Source organism: Magnusiomyces paraingens (assembly GCF_902498895.1).
Source record: "Magnusiomyces paraingens strain CBS 517.90 genome assembly, contig: contig1, whole genome shotgun sequence".
In the NCBI taxonomy this organism is placed as follows: domain Eukaryota; kingdom Fungi; phylum Ascomycota; class Dipodascomycetes; order Dipodascales; family Dipodascaceae; genus Magnusiomyces; species Magnusiomyces paraingens.
In genome coordinates, this window is record NW_022474067.1 from 3,551,681 (window position 1) to 3,568,638 (window position 16,958).

At 32.3% G+C, this 16,958-nt stretch overlaps 6 protein-coding genes across 6 annotated transcripts; 4 read left to right on the forward strand and 2 right to left on the reverse strand.

Moving 5' to 3' along the window:
* Window positions 1-320: 320 nt before the first annotated feature.
* On the forward strand, window positions 321-1,397 carry SAPINGB_P001051 (uncharacterized protein; the record flags this gene model as incomplete). Its single annotated transcript, XM_031995774.1, has 2 exons — window positions 321-402; window positions 799-1,397. 2 exons carry the CDS (start codon window positions 321-323, stop codon window positions 1,395-1,397), a joined length of 681 nt encoding a protein of 226 aa, XP_031851665.1.
* A 336-nt stretch (window positions 1,398-1,733) lies between these two features.
* On the reverse strand, window positions 1,734-4,627 carry SAPINGB_P001052 (uncharacterized protein; the record flags this gene model as incomplete). The annotated part of the gene is made up of 3 exons (XM_031995775.1): window positions 1,734-3,458; window positions 3,514-3,875; window positions 3,931-4,627. 3 exons carry the CDS (start codon window positions 4,625-4,627, stop codon window positions 1,734-1,736), a joined length of 2,784 nt encoding a protein of 927 aa, XP_031851666.1.
* Window positions 4,628-5,760: 1,133 nt separating this feature from the next.
* SAPINGB_P001053 (uncharacterized protein) lies at window positions 5,761-6,159 on the forward strand (the record flags this gene model as incomplete). Its single annotated transcript, XM_031995776.1, has 1 exon — window positions 5,761-6,159. One exon carries the CDS (start codon window positions 5,761-5,763, stop codon window positions 6,157-6,159), a length of 399 nt encoding a protein of 132 aa, XP_031851667.1.
* Window positions 6,160-6,731: 572 nt separating this feature from the next.
* On the forward strand, window positions 6,732-7,325 carry SAPINGB_P001054 (uncharacterized protein; the record flags this gene model as incomplete). Its single annotated transcript, XM_031995777.1, has 1 exon — window positions 6,732-7,325. The coding sequence occupies one exon, from the start codon at window positions 6,732-6,734 to the stop codon at window positions 7,323-7,325; it is 594 nt and encodes a 197-aa protein (XP_031851668.1).
* Window positions 7,326-7,773: 448 nt separating this feature from the next.
* On the forward strand, window positions 7,774-8,406 carry SAPINGB_P001055 (uncharacterized protein; the record flags this gene model as incomplete). Its single annotated transcript, XM_031995778.1, has 1 exon — window positions 7,774-8,406. The coding sequence occupies one exon, from the start codon at window positions 7,774-7,776 to the stop codon at window positions 8,404-8,406; it is 633 nt and encodes a 210-aa protein (XP_031851669.1).
* An 876-nt stretch (window positions 8,407-9,282) lies between these two features.
* On the reverse strand, window positions 9,283-10,698 carry SAPINGB_P001056 (uncharacterized protein; the record flags this gene model as incomplete). The annotated part of the gene is made up of 1 exon (XM_031995779.1): window positions 9,283-10,698. The coding sequence occupies one exon, from the start codon at window positions 10,696-10,698 to the stop codon at window positions 9,283-9,285; it is 1,416 nt and encodes a 471-aa protein (XP_031851670.1).
* Between the last annotated feature and the right edge of the window lie 6,260 nt (window positions 10,699-16,958).

Sequence of the window (16,958 nt, forward strand, 5' to 3'; positions counted from 1 at the left end):
CAAGTATGTCAGCGCTTAGTCATTACACGTGACTTGGCAAATGACAGACGTGTTAAAGGCCATTACAGACACTGAAATGCGCATGACCAATCAGCGCGCATGCGATATGGCATGACCGGGTATAAAAAAGACCACTTTGTTACAACTTGAGGTGTAACACAAAAACCCGTCTAAAGAAACAAAACCGCAGGCCTTTCAGGAGCGCCCAAAGAAAAGTTTTGCCTGTTCGCTTCCTTTTCCTCTCCTTTTTTCCTTTTTTTCCTTGTCACCACCATCACCACATCACCACACCCCAAACCTTCCCGCACAGTTACTTCACAATGAGCTCCCTCACTGTTTTCAGATCGGCTCTTACCAGATCCAGCATTCGCTCCGCTACTCCTTTCAAGGCCGCCGTTTCGGGTACGTCTTTTGTTAGGCTTTTTTGAGAGCTTAAATGTGCGTGTTTGAACTGCTGCTGTTGCGACTATGTTCATCCGTTGTGTCTCTAGGATTAATTCAATATTATGAAATTTATAATTTATTTTCGCAAATCTTCGGCAAATTAATTGCTTTTAACGACATTGATATCGTCTTTTTTTTCTTTTTTCTGATTGTTTTTCTTTTTCATTGATTGTCATTTACGGTCTGGTCATGGTTTGCACCAATCATGTGCCTAGTGTATTAATATTGAAAAAAAAAAAATTTACAAAGCCCTCAGACACAACAAACAACAGCTTGCAGCCAACATCGAGCATCTAAAGCACCAATGCATTTCATCATATATTGTACTTTCATACTAACTTGTTTTTTTTATAGCTCTTTCCCAGAAGCGTTTCAACCACGGTAACCCCATTGGTGGCTCTACATACAATGTCCCCGACTACTCTGATTACTTGAGAGAGGACAGAAACTCCGACTCCAACCGTGCCCTTTCCTACTTCGTTGTTGGCACCTTTGGCATGGTCTCTGCTGCCGCCGCCAAGTCCACCGTTCAGGACTTCCTTTCTTCCATGTCTGCTTCTGCTGACGTTCTTGCCTTGGCCAAGGTCGAGGTCAACCTTGCCGCCATCCCTGAGGGCCGCAACGTCATTGTCAAGTGGCGTGGTAAGCCCGTGTTCATTCGTCACCGCACTGCCCACGAGATTGCTGAGGCCAACGCTGTCAACATTGCTTCCCTCAGAGATCCCCAGACCGACGCTGATCGTGTCAAGGACCCCTCTTGGCTCGTCATGCTGGGTATTTGCACCCACTTGGGTTGTGTCCCTATTGGTGAGGCTGGCGATTTTGGCGGCTGGTTCTGCCCATGCCACGGTTCGCACTATGACATTTCTGGCAGAATCAGAAAGGGCCCTGCTCCTCTTAACCTCGAGATTCCAGAGTACGAGCTCAATGGCGACGACCTCGTCATTGGTTAAGCATATCATTTTGAAATCAGACCCAAAAAAGAAAAAAAAGACACGATACATAATTCCTACTCTCTCTTTCTCTCTCGCCCTTTCTTTCCATTTTTCCCCTTCCACGCTTGATAAATATTCTCTCCTCTTGCAAATGAAACTGCTAACCCGTATTTTATAATAATGAATCAAAAAAAAAATGAGAAAAACATAGCCTTATTGTAATCCTTTACTTTGAATGGTGTATTTCACTGTAGCCTATTAGCGAGTGTTAAAATATACACACATTTTTTTTGTGTATTTTTCAAGGATTCCATTGGTTAAAAATAAAAATAAATGTAAATGTACATAAACTATTCAAATAGTTCCCGCATGATTGTGTTTATGTCGACCACCTTTGCGATGATGGCGTCGCTTTTTGACCAACATACTTAAACGCCGACCGGCCAAAATTTCTTTACTATTACTACTACCAGTATTCCCACGCTTTGAACCACCATTATCGCTCTTTTCTTCGTATTCTTCATTATCGTCACCATGTTTCTTGTAGTACTCAATGGCCTCAGCAATATCGTCTGGCGGATTAAACTCAGCACTTGCAGATAAAGGTACCAAATCGTGTAAAGCAGTTAAATTTGGTGGCCAGTACGCAGCCTTCGTGTCATGTCGATTCACATGCTTTGGACCACGTCCTTCCCGAGCTCCTTCATTTCGAATACCACCATACATGGCTCGCCACGAGACACTCCAGTGAAATTTGGCATCTAGCGGTACTACTCGTCTGCGACCTGCATTTGGCACAACTGATCTTGACCAACGGTCTTTATTCTTGTTGAACCGAAACGTTGGCAATGGCAGCAACTCAATAACCCACCAAAAAAAAGACTCAAAAAATGTCTTTTCCGCACGTCCAAATTCATCATCCTTCTTCACCCCCCATAAACGCACATCTAGCGAGTCGTGAAGTGGTGCTCGCAAACTAGGCAAAATCTCATGGTCTCTTAAATATTCTTCCACGGCGCCAGGCTTAAATCGCACTCCAGCCTTAATGGACTCACCAATTAGCCACCGAAACGAAATATCGCCAGCAAGACCTCCGTTGGAATCTGATGCCCATCCACCTCCAACGTCACTGTGGTCTCCAGCAAACCACAGCTCAATCACATCTGAACAAGCCTGGTTGTGATCCATTGGACTAATTTCCCCATGAACCAATCGTCGTGTTGGCTCATTCATACCGGGCGTGTCTAGGAGCGAAATTGTAGTTCCTGCCGCTTTAATCCAATATGATGCGGGAAGCTCCTCGTTCCTTGTTGCAAGCACTTTGAGCTCCGAAGACTTGTCTTTACACATAGGTTTTAAAGGAACTGCGTTTACTCCATTAGCAACCGATCCAGCAACACTGCTTCCAGCAACACTATCTGTTTCAGTGGAATTTTTGCGCAATAAATAAATTTCAATATTCTGAAGCCTTTCTGAATTGTCTTCAAAATCTTGTTTATTCATGAGTCCTTTATCTTGCAATTTTTTATGATCGAGCTCGTCAATAAATCTACCACACTTTTGCAATAATTGGGCTTCTTTAGCAGTATAAGCCATGTGATCCTTGGGAACGCACTCATCATCCGCATTAAGAATAGAGTTTTTTGGACTAGGGGGATTAGACAAAAGCTCTCTTGGAACATCCTCAGAATCATTACAGCATTCATGTGGACAACTCATTATAGACTGCTCACAGTAATCATCCCCACAATTTCCATCAGCTGACTGGACACCCAAAACTTGTTCAGGAAGCGACATTTCTGTTGGCGAGTTTCTGCGAGTACTAATAGTTGAAGCATTTGTATTGGGCGAATTGTTATTGTACTTCCCGGCAACAGTATAGTAAATATGTGAAAACGGATACTGCTTGAATTTCCCTCGTCGCTCGTCAATGCTCATTGCGTGTCGAATATGGCGAATAATACCAGTACTAGAGGTGTGTGGAAACATTCGGTCATACAATATTCCCACAGAGTTTACTGAGTCCAGCAACCCCATAAATTGAATTTTGACTGACCGTCGTGAAAAAGTTTTTTTAAACTAAAAAAGAGTTAGTGATATTCCAAAGTCACTTTTTTTCTTCTTCTTAATTTACCTCATCAGCTAACGTTGTATGCAAACCCGTACTTGGCCCACCTTTTGTATCTTTTCTTGCATACTCCCATGTTTTGTAAATATTCCAAGCAGTCGGAATAATTTCCTCCAAACCCGGATGAATTAAACCAACAAGTTCAATCATCCCTGCAAGCACCCGCGCTGTGAACCCACCACGACTAAACCCAATAAGATATATGCGATCATGGTCTTCATAGAATTTCATCAGAAAGGCATAAGCTTGCCGAATTTTTTCGTCAAGAGAGTATGCAATGGCAGAATCAATTCCATTTTTGATAGTTTCAACGATTCGCAAAGAGTAGCCTATGGCTCCAAGAGCCTTTACATAAGTTCCGATGCCAGCTTTTATTAAAAAGTTAGTTTTAACAACAACAACAACATGTTTTGAAATACTTACGCTGGTAGTAGGATACTTGTACTGTTTTGTCTGAACGATCGAGAAGTTTAAAAAATTTAAGCACATTGGTATGCGGATTTGCTCCAAATGTCTCTGATGTACCATCAAAGCACAAAATAATATTCTTACCCTTCTTGGGTATTTTTTCTGGCGGTAAAGTTGGTGGGTTTGGATCAGGATGTGGCTGGGGCCCTTTGGGAGGCTGGACTGGGGGATCTTCAGGCGGATAAAATGGATCTGGAGGTTTCAAATCATTAAGGTTTTCATTATCATCTTCATCATCACTGCAGCTTCCACTGGTATTATTGTAAACATTTCCAGTTGGATTAGTAGTGTTTATACCATCTACACCAATAATTGTTTCGGCAAGGCTTCCCAAATGATCCCTTTGGCTGTCATCTGATTGACACTTTCTAGTAACTGGTTGTGGGACTAACAAGGGTGTTACCACATTGATATTGCTACTATTGGAATATTGAAAGAATTCATCATTGGAACAAGGTGAATCAGAAGATGCAGAAGATGTTGGTGATGATGTAGGAGATGGTTTTATTTCAGCTGATGGCTCTTGTGATGATGGTGACGATTTTATTCCCAAAAATCCCAAAACACCAGTAGATTTCTTTACTCCATTACCATCGCTAAAAATTTGAAATTGAGAAGAGCTTGTTTGTGCATTATCTAATTCCCCACCCATTTCTTTTGCTCGCTGAAAAATCCCCTTATTTATCTGATATGACTTCTTATGAATCCGTGGCAGGCTTGAATCCAAGCTTTTTATTCCTAAGTCATCTTCTTGTTCGGGGATGGATGGCAAAGAATAGCTTCTGGATTTGGGGGTTCGGTACTGCAGTATTTGGTGCGTAGGTAGCTTTGAAGAAGAAGTGGTTTGCATTGATTCCGCGCTCCAACGATTGGATATCGCTGTATTCTTTGACGTTTGTAGTACAAGCACAAAAAAAGCGGGATCAAGTAAGCTGCTAATATGGTAGACAAAACTGCGACTTTGATTTTTTTTTTAAACGAGGTAAAATGTGTTTTTTATTCGCTGATAAAAATGTGAAATAGCTATTTTAAAAAGAGAACTTTGCTTTAACAGGGAGAGGAACACCTATGTTAAATGTCACAAAAACAAGATTTATGCGGAAGACTCTTCGACGGAGTTGAAGATTAAAACTGAGATTCATTAATCTTTTAAATCAACACTACTAAAAAAGATTGAAAAGAGAGAAGCAAGGAAAAAAAAAACTAATGAAATGAGAGGGAAACGTCCTTTTTATAAGTTGGACGCCAAGGTACAAAAAGTCTGTAATACCTGGTCAAAATCAACTACAAACCTAACAAGGTTGTTGAGGTTTTTATTGCAATGATACCTATGAGAGATTGAGCCTCATGTGAATGAAATTTCCTTAATTAGGAAACATTTCCTTTTGGATATAGGAATAAGAACAATAAAAGCCAACAAGTTTACAAATCGATTTTTTACTACATCACCACAAGATATCATTAATGAAATACCATTATTTAATTTAATTTAATTTGATTTAATTTTTTTAAAATTATTAGTTATCTATAAACCACTAATCAAAACTACTCATTCTTTCATAGTTCATGCATTAACTAATCTCAACCGTTGTGTTAAGGGCCTAACATTAATGTCACTGAAGAACGCATTAACAAAATAAAAATAAATAGAATATAGTATAATCTTTTTTACCACAAATTAATGATACTATGAAGTTTTTTAAATTCTATAAATTTAAGCTGATTTCCTTAAGAAAGCCTGATTTCTTCCCCAGTATACATATCATATCAACTACCCCAGATAAAATGACTTGCAAATACTTTAACTACATTTCGGCCGATCTTTGGGCCACTCATATGGTTGTTTTAAATTCAATGACACTGGAAGAGCAAAAAGAATATATTAAAGCCCTTGATGAGCAGTTTGAGCTATCGCTGATACATAATGACAATATAAGCTCAGGTGCCTCTTCTATTTCATCTACCCCAAGTAAACAAATGTCTGTGGGTTCACTAACACTTGGTGACAAGAAATTTCCTGAATTTCCGAAAGCATACCATGAAATGTCGGTGAAGGAGAAAATTGATGTTTTAGTTGCAAATTCTCCGCCTGGCCACCAGGTAGTTTTAATTAAAGAAGACTTTACAGATGCAGAACTTAAAGAAATGAACAGAATGTATTACAGAAATATGTATAATAAATAAACATTTAATATAGGCTTGCTTGAAAAGTTTATTTGAATAAATTTAGCTAATAAAATTTAATATTTATCTTCAAACAGCTGGAATTCCAAAATAATGCAGAGTTAGGTCAATTGACATGTGGGCTTTAGTAGATGAATGTATAAATTTCCAAAAGTGATTTCATATGAATTATTTGCATAAAACGAGAATCCTTGAATTCATGTTGAGGTGAAAATTTCAGCATGCAGTGCTGGTTAATAACAAATTCATGTGGGTATATGTGTTTACTATTTAAAATAACACAAGAATTAATTTGAAGTATTTTTTTTTTATTATTGACCAGACATTAATAGATAAACCACCTGCTAATACCTGAACGTTAAAACTATTGTGCATGAAATTGAAATAAAATCTATACCACATTTTGGCATCAATTAAAAGTTTCTATCGTCAATTTTTAAACGATTAAGAAGGAACATGTTTGAACAATGGATAAAAAGAAATAATGTATAAAAAGAGCAAAAATTCTCGAAATTTTCAAAAAAAAAAAACTTTTTATTAAAATCTATTTAAACAGATAGAAAAAATTGAAAATGACTTGGCCGAAATATTCATCTAACAAATCAACTGGTCTCAGAGCTAAGCTTTTCTCTAAAAAGAAAGATTATAACAAATTCACTGACGCTGGTGACTTTTTCCCTAAACATCTTGCTTCTGTTAAAGATGTTTTTGGAAACGAACCTGCTACCAACCCTTTTGAAGACCCGTCTACGGTTTATGACTCTGAAGATGAAGAATTAAATATGAAGATTATGGCTTTTCAGGCTCGATATAAAATAGTGGAGTCTCCATTTAGTGATTATGTTAGCGAAAGATCCTCAGTTTCTTCCACTATTTCTCCTGAGTCCGCTATGGAGAAAAAGTCTCAAAACCCATTTTCCCAAAAAAATGAAGGGTTTGAAACCAATTTCATTATTACTCCTATAGACTCAATCAGAGATTTCCCCAGTTTCAGTGAGGAGTCTTCATCAAGAAACAAAAATTTGGAAATAGTTGACCCCAGCGTTTTTTGTTATACAGATGATGATGAATCCTATATGGCTACATTTGAAGTTAAGAAGCCAAAGACTTCGCTTAAAGCCAAGTTTCAAAGAACATTCAAGAAGGTGTTCCACTTGACGAATTAAAATTTTGAAATACATTAAACCATAAGTTGAAACCCTCTATATGTAATGAAAAAAATAATATTGAAGTAATTGTTTATTAAATTGAATCAAATTGTGAGAACTTAAAGCTAATGTAAAATTTACCATGTTAAATAAATTTTAGGTAAATAAGCTTACAACCTAGTTAAACAATAATCAGTCATGAAATTTTTATGCAAAAAAACCATGAAAATCCTGTAAAAATACTTGAAAAAGATATATTTCATGCCCTCAAAAAATGATAGCTTAACTTCGCACAGTTAAAGACAGTTCTTTTTTTTTAATTTAATGCTTTAAAATCTATTAAAAGTTTTTATAACAAAAGATATAAAAGGGAAAAGTTTTCTCTATTTTTTATAAAAAATCATTTTTTTTTTTACTTTACAAACAATATATTAATACAAAGAAAAAAAAAATTCAAATTCTAACAATGAGCAAGTACATGAATTCTCTACCTTTTGAACAACAAGAACAGCACTGGGCCATTTTAAATACCATGGTTCCAGCTGAACAAGAAAGGTACTTTAAAGATCTTGATAAAAAATATGAGAGTACTTGTCGAACTGAATATACTCCAAAAGTTACTGTTTCTCCACAATCTGGCCTTCGACAAAAACTATACGAAGCGGTTTTGAAAATGGAACAGGAAGAAGAAGAAAGAAAAAGACAGGAAATTTTAAAACATGTTGAGGTACTTTGTGCAACATCAATGATAGTTTCTTCAGATACAGAAAATATGACTAGCCAGGGGTATTTTTATGAAAAGAAAGAGCCTGAAAACGGAGAAAATCAAAATTCGTTTCCCCTGGACAATAATACCGATGATGTCATGTTAAAATACAAAGATCAAGACCAAAGACTTGAAATAAACAATACATATTGTATTATACATAACAGCTCTCTTGAATCTGATGAATGGAAACCAAGTGTTGTTTCATCTGTGACCACCATGGAGTCTCTAGAATCTTTTAACAGTGAACCAGAACTGTTCACAGAGTCTCCCAAAAAGAAGCATCAAATAAGAAGTAAATTAAAAAACTTATTTAAGTTATCTCTTAAATAGTATATAATAATGGGGAATTATAATAAACAGTTTTAATAATCGAAGTAAAAAACTTGGATTTAAAAAAAAAAAATTTGATTTAAAAAAGAAGCCCTACGGGGGGCTCGAACCCCCAACCTTGAGATAACTATTATCTAAGAGTCTCACGCTCTACCGATTGAGCTAGCAAGGCAAGTAACTTAAAAAGTTAAAATGTAAGACTTATATAAAAGGCATCATCAAATATTATATTATTTTAAAATTGCATCAAGACATCTTTTTTACTGAAATAGAACAAAATTAAAGTGAAAAAATATGTGATAAGTTTCATTAAAGTAATTCAAACACTTTTGAAGTAATTAAGATACCGGATTTATTTACCAAATGCCCTCCCTTTTCCGGAGGGAGTTTACAGAAGTGCTCACTTTGACTGAACCTAAGGAAAGAATATTATTTGGTTTAGTTTAATTGACTAGCCCGTAAAGATAAGTGGAAATGTGCTGGGTAGGTCGCACAGATCAAAACCACTCGTAGGGAAAAGGAATGAATACCTAATAGAAGGCAGAAGGCTTATTAAAGTGAGAAAATTATTATAAAAGTAGTTTCATTTGTATGTTTATATTCAATTTATAAGAATAGAGTTAATAATATGTAGGGTTGTAATATTTGAATCAAAACAAATAAATCCTTAAGAAACAGTGAATTTTATTGTTTTATTTATTATTTCTGTGATTTTTGAGTGGGGAAAAAAAAATAAACAAGCAAATAATTATTATTATAAAAATACTTACTACATGTAATTATATATATTGATATCAAAAGCAAATTATTTTTCTTATAAAATCATACTTATGTAAAAAAAAAAAAAAAATTCTTCACTTTTTTTTTTTTTTTATTCTAGTAACCGACATTTACTGTAGTAGTTGGCGCCCTTTCATTAAATGAATACATTGTGCTTTCTTCATTAAATTCCAACCCATCATGATGATGCTTATCAGAATATCCTTCATCATCTTCTAAATCAACGTCTTGGTATTGCTTGTACTGATTGAGCAAGTCAATTAAGTTTTGCTCAGCTTCAGAGAATTCAGCCTCGTCCATGCCTTCGTGGGTATAATTGTGTAGAAAGGCCTTGCGCCTAAACATTGGTGTGAATTGTGCTTGGATACGAGAAAAGACTTCTGCAATGCAAGTATTATTTGCAATAAAAGTTGCTGAAACCTGATGAGTTTGTGAAGGGACAGTGCATAACGAGGTCTGAATGCTATCTGGAATCCATTGGACAAACTGTGCCTTGTTTTTATTACGAGCAATCTTCATATGTTCTTCAACATCACGGATAGAAAGTTTTCCTCTGAACGATGCGGCAGCAGTTAGGTATTTACCTCGTTGGGGATCAGCAGCAATTAAAACACTAGAAGGTGCAAAGAGCTGCTGAATAAGTTCTGGGGCAGACATTGTGCGGAAAGAAGCTGCTGAGACTGAGACAAGGGGGGCAAACCCAACTGTCAAAAAATGTAAACGTGGGAAAGGTACTAGATTTACTGCGAGCTTGCGAAGGTCAGTATTGTGATGACCAGGGAACCTTAAAGAGGTAGTAATTCCTGAAGCTGCTTGAGCAATGATGGTATTTAGGTCCGTATGAGAAGGTTGCGGGAGGCGAAGGGTTTTTTGGCAAATATCAAATATAGCTTCATTATCAAAACAAAATACTTCACTTGCATGTTCAATTAGCTGGTTAGTTGCAAGTGTGGCATTGTAAGGTTCAACTACTGTATTAGAGACTTTAGGTGAGGGTAATATTGAAAAAGTAGCCATCATGCGATCTGGGTATTCTTCTCTTAGTTTAGCCACAATAAGAGCTCCAAGACCTGAGCCAGTTCCTCCACCAAGAGAATGTGATAATTGAAAACCAGTAAGCAAATCACATTGTTCTGCTTCTCTTCGAATGGTATCCATAATTTCTTCTGCCAAATCAGCACCTTCAGTGTAAAATCCCTTTGCCCAGTTATTCCCAGCACTAGCTTGACTAAACACGTAATTGTCAGGTTTGAAAAGAGATCCTAAGGGACCACTGCGCAAGGAATCAATTGGGCCTGGTTCCAAGTCAACAATAATGCTGCGGGGGACATATCGTTTATGGTGGTTAAGTTCGTTGAAATAGACATTGGCTCGGGTGAGTTGGGATTCAGGGGTATTACCAGTGTAAGAACCGTCATAGGAAATGCCATGTTCTGCACAAATTGTTTGCCAAAAGGCATTTCCAACTTGGTTTCCGCATTGACCAACAGATAGATGAATGATTTCTCTCATGGGTGGGTGTCTTGGTGGGTTAGTTATAATAATAATTTTATTTTCTTTTGAACTTTTTTTTTTTTTTTTGAAAAGTATAAGGTAAGATTGAACAAATTACACAACAACGAAGATGTTTAGAAATTTTTAAAATGGGTTTTAGGAACAATAGAAAAAAAAAAAAATACTAAATTGGCCATTTTAGTATTTAAATTCAAAGAGAATTTTTTTTTTAAAAAATATATATATATAAATAAATAATAGATAAAAAATGGATATTTATCTTGAGATAAATGCAATCAATAATCAATAAAAAAAAGATTTGAGTTGCAAAGTAAAAAAAAAAAAAAAAAATTAAAGTCTATGCGTCAGCCCGGAGTCGAACCGGGGGCTCGTCGATGGCAACGACGAATTTTACCGCTAAACCACTAACGCTTGCTTAAAAGTTTTAAATAATATAAATATATAAAGAATATTTATGAGATAAATAACCCTTACCCTAATTATTTATTAAACAATTTAATGGAAACTAAACAAATGGTTGAAATCAGTAAATGGAGATAAGCTTGGAACTTTTGGTGTTTGATCTCTTGTTTCTCGAGAAGCTGGTTTTAGGGACTTATTTTTATTTTTATTTTTATTTTTTGTGGTTTTGGAGATGTAGTGATGAAGTCAAATTAAATAAAAATAAAAATAGGGTTTTAATAAAGCGTTGAGTGCCTTGATATATAGTATGGTGAAACAAAGCCCATGAAATTTTTTTTGAAAGCTCTTTTTTACCCCACGATATTCATCTTTTTTTTTTTTTATTTAAGTGTATATCATTGAGTCAGAAGATTGGACATGTGTAAATCTCACGTATATTTTACGATATGTTATTTCAAAAGAGAAGGGGGAATTGATAAATATAGCCAATGTATATATGCTCACGCGATTAAATAATTATTAGACTCTAACACTTAGAGTTAGAGTCTAGTCTAAAAACAAATTGTCAAGGTTTTATGGACGAGCAAATTGTCAAAGAACAAACACACTAAAGTCCCATCATAGAGGTATATATATATTTCTCATGAGAGCACATTATCTATTTTTTTTTTTTTTAATTTAATTATATTTTCAATGAGAAGTAAAAATAGAATATTTTTTTAAAAGGAGGAATAAAAAAAAAACATAAGCTCTTTTGAGCATGATTAATATACATAAATACGGAATTAAAGGATTTAGAATAATTCCGAATGAAAAATTTGTATATGAACGATGAGCTAGTTATCAATGTGTTTTACTTTACTTTTTTTTTTACTTTTACTTTAATTCTAAAGCATTTTATGTTTAAAGACTACCTAAAAATAAAATAAAATAAAATAAAATAAAACCCCGTGGCAAAAGAAACATGTACAGTACAGAAATGACGGTAGACTTAATAATATGAAGGTAACCGAGATCCGTCAAACCTCTAATATTTAGTTTATATTTTTTTTTTAAAGGTACGGAAAGATTTCTCTTAGGGATATTATAATAATAACATTGAGTCTCATCAGAATCATCTTGTAAAATGGGGAAAACAGAGAAACAAATTCAAGATCATGATGAAAAAAAATAAAACAAAATAAAACAAAACAAAACAAAATAAAATAAAAAAATTGGTTCTAGAACCGCAAGATTGACAAGAGGAAAGGAATTTTTTTTTTTTTTTTTTTCAAATGTTGCAAAGATTCAAATGGAATGGGATGTGTCAATCTTTCCGTCAAGAGTAAACACATCATGGAAGCTGGAAACTCGGGAACAAAAAAAAGTGATGCCATTTATTTTGTTTTTTTATTTTTATTTTTTTTTTTGTTCAACACGGTTCCATGCAAAGCCTTACCAAAAAAAAATAAAAAAAAAAAATTAAAGTAACCTCGGATCAGAGAAAAAAAAAAAAATATTTGAAAAGCATTTGAAAGATCAAAGTTCTTTTTTTTTTTTATTTTTTTTTAATGTCTTTAATGCCGAGGCTATAATGGATGTAAGCATATATATATACGATATACGATAATAACCATTGAAGAATAAAGAGAAAAAAAAAATTGGTTAATGGCAGTCAGTGTGATTAGGAATCATCAAATCCTTGAGTTTGTGATTTGTGCAAAAATAAAAAAATAAAAAAATAAAAAAATAAAAAAATAAGAAGGACATATATGTTTTATATTATATCAGGGCAAACTGTTTATAATTTTTACAAACCCGATCATTTCCAAGTATGAATTAAAATGACCCACGGGGCAGTCGGGTTCGTCCACATTGAAGTGTAGTTATTCGATAGAAAAAAAAAAGATTTATTTAAGAATAAAAGAAAATTTTTTTTTTCTTCTTCTTCATCTTCTTCATTATTTTATAAACAAACAAGTTCTGTTACATATGGCTTTATAAAAGTGTATAACTGGTTATTTCAATATATATATATATATTCTTATAAGAAGAAATAAGGTACAGTATAAGAATTGTAGCGCAAGCAAATGTGTAGTGCGCGCGTATGTTATGTTGGAAAAGTTAAAAGTAAAAATATTTCAACAATAAATCATTGAAGAAAGAAAGACAAATGCGGTAGTTTTCTTTAAAAGAAGTAAAAGTAAAAGAAGAAGAAGAAGAAAGCGGTGCAGTAAAGTTTTTCTACAATGATATCATTTCTCCTGAAATAAAAAAAAAATAAAATAAATTCATTTTTAAAGATGAAAAAAAAAAAAAAAGGAATCATTTGAAGTTGTTGAAGTTGTTGAAGTTGTTGACGTTGTTGAAGAAAAAAAAAAATTGTAATCGGGCGGCAGAAATTTGTGGCAGCAAAATCAAAAGAAAAGAAAAGCAACAGCAGCAGCAACAGCAGCAGCAACAACAACAATTAAAAAAGCAGCAGCTGCTGCAAATTTAATAGCAAACCAACAAAGTTACGTAACTTACTATATTAATTATTAAATATATATATTAAATATATTATTATTACATTATTATACAATTACACTATTACACTATGATAAAGGCTCTTATCGCAGCTAACGATAACCAGCCTTTTTTTTTAAATAAAATAAAATAAAATAAAAAGTAGAAAACAAAGATATGTCTGATATCTCAATATAACAATAACAATACAAGTGCGGAGTTGATGATGATGATGATCATCATTATTATGATAGAATTGATGATTGAAGAAAGGAGGTCATTGATAAAGAAAGCAAGTCTTAGCAAAGTTTGAAAACAAAAAGCCCGCCTTAAGTTAGAAATAAAGACAAAAAAAAAAAAAAAAAAAGAGAGAGAGGGTTTCAAATAAATCAAATAAATAAATCAAAAGCTTTATTATTATTATTTTTTGGAAGTATATTATTATTAACATTATTATTACAAATTTCCTTAGCAAGCAAACAAAACCATTTGAATCAAATAAGATATTGGTATGTCCAGTAAATTTAAAAAAAAAAAAAAAAAGGAAAACTTTTTTAAGACTCCGCGGTAAACCTCTAAATAACCGTTATTTTCATCATCATGGTGTAAGAGATGTGTACAGGGTCAACAGGTTTTTCAAAGAATTTTTTTTTTTTTTTTTTTTTTTTTTTTTTTTTTTTGACAGAGCCGTGCCAATAAGCCATATATACGATAAAATGAAAAGGCACGTTGTTATCTTTTTTTATTTATTTATTTATTTATTTAATTTTTTTTTTCAAGGTCCGGCCGTGCGACCCGATCTCAAAGATTGAAAAGGTTTTTTTTTTTTTTTTTTTTATATTTTTTATATTTTTCAAATTTGAAGATGAATCATGATTGTGTAGTACTTAAAGTACTTAAAGTACTTAGTTGTAGTATGTAGGTGCAAAAGTTATTATTAAGGAGAATTCCTAAAGAAAATGAAGTAAATTGTATATATAGTCTAGACAAAAAAAAGCTTTGAAATTTTCTTCAACATTGAATGAATGTTATCATGAAAACAACAAAGCAAAGACTATTTGTATTTAATTGGTACTATATATATATATACTTTGATTCTTTCCTTTTATTTTTTTTTTCCCCAGCTTAATTATTTATTTCATATATGTAAAGAATGACAAAAGTTTTGAAAAAAAAAAAAAAAAAAGTCTGCAGAGAGGATCTGTGTCAACAGGACAGTTCAAAAAAAAAAAAAAAAAAATAAACAAATTTGCTTGGCTGATTTCCCAGAATAATTAATATATATATATTATATATGAAACCAAAGGAAAAAAAAAAAAGTAAGAAATAAAGAACGAAAGAAAGAAAGTAAGAAATAAAGTGTGGGGAAGGATATTCAAAAAGACAAGGCGTCGTATAAAAAAAAAAAGATTGAGGGCCTACAAATGTGAATTGCAAAAAAAAAAAAAAAAAAAAAAAGGTGGGGGAGGAAAGTGGAGGAAGAAGAAGAGGAGAAGTCAAGAAAGAAGTTATTATTTTTTTTTTTCTTTTGAAATTAAAAGGTAATAGAAATATAAATAGCAATGGCAATGGCAATGGCAAAAGGAACTTAAAAAAGCAAGAAAAAAAATATTGATTTTTTATAAAAAAAAACTGAATCTTTAAAGAAAATGAGAAGATATATATATATATATATATATATTTGGTAGGATCACAAAAAAGAAGGAAAAAAAAAAAGATAAATTGAAGTAATAGTACATGGAAGAAAGATCTTAAAAAATTTCAAATTAAGTCCGCGGAACCAAAAGAAAATAAAATAAAATAAAATAAAAATAAAAATAAAACTAGGGGTGATTTAGAATGATAATCAATCATTATTCATTATTCATGAATAAAATCTCTTTTTTTTTTTTAATTTTTTAATTTTTTAATTTTTTAATTTTTTAATTTTTTTAATTTTTTTAATTTTTAAAGAAAAGAGTTTACGTTAATACGATAGGTAATATTGAAATCGATTGTTATAGTATAACGTGTAATATATATATATATATATATATAAATAAATAAATAAATTAAAGTTTTGACATATATATCTATTGAGATATCAATTGTTCTAAGCCATCATTAGTTATAAACTTTGTTTTTTTAATTTAATTTAATTTAATTTAACTTAATTTAATTAAATTTATACAAATAAAAAAAAATAAAGTAGAACTAGAAAAAAAAAACGATTTTAACAAGGAAAATAAATAAATAAATAAAACACTTGTTCTTTTAACAATTAAAAAAAACTTAAGTGAAGGATTTTTCATAGAGTCTGAGGTTTTCATTTTTTGTTAAAAAAAAAAAAAAAAACTTTTTTTTTTATTTTATTTTATTTTATTTTATTTTATTTTATTTCATTTCATTTATTTTATCCCGAGAATGTTTCAATCATATTGATTTATTTTTTTTCTCCGCATTTTTAAGAGAGCATCTCGTGATGATCCATTTATTATTATTATTATTATACATATAAAGAACATCATCATGAAACTTCATACGGATAAAAAGTTTGTCCAGAAACTCAAACAGTTTTTCCGAGTAATTACAAACTCATATATTTCTATAAACAAAGAAGGAAAATAAAACCTCCCCCCCCCTCCCCCTCATATTTAACCATTGAATGGAAGAAATAAAAAAAAAATAAAAATTCTTTAATTATCTTTTTTTTTAATGTTTTCTTCTGTAAAGTTAAGAATACAAGCTTAAACTACATGATTAAATTTAAGGAAACCAACCCTCCATAAACGTGGGAGGGAGGAGGAATCAAATATGATATAAATTGGTTTATAAACCAATTTAATTTAGTCTGGTGATGATCTTTTTCTTCTTCTTCTTCTTCTTCTGAAAAAAAAGTCCCAAACTTGAAGAAGAAGATCAGAAATCAACCCACAATATTTTTTACGTAATCATGGCAACTTTTTCAAATTGTAAGAGAGAAAGTAAAAAAAAAAAAGAAGAATAAGAAGAAGAAGAAGAATAAGAAGAAGAAGAAAATAATATACGCGTATACATAATTATGAAATGAATGTTAATTTGTATAACTTTTTAATAATAAAGAGAAAAGAAAAGATATAAACAAACAAGTTGAATTTTAAATTATGGAGGGGAAGGGGGGAAAAAAAAAAATACTTTTAATTTGAAAAAAAAACTAGTTATTTAGTATAGCTCTTTCTCTTTCTCACACACTCTCTCTCTATATATATATATATATATATATATCTAACTATTGGTTTATGTACGGCTTGTATAGTAGTTATGATGATTAATAACACAAAAGGGTTTTTTTTTTTTTTTTTTTTTAATATATTGTAAATTCGACAATTTCTTTTCAAAGTGTAAATGAA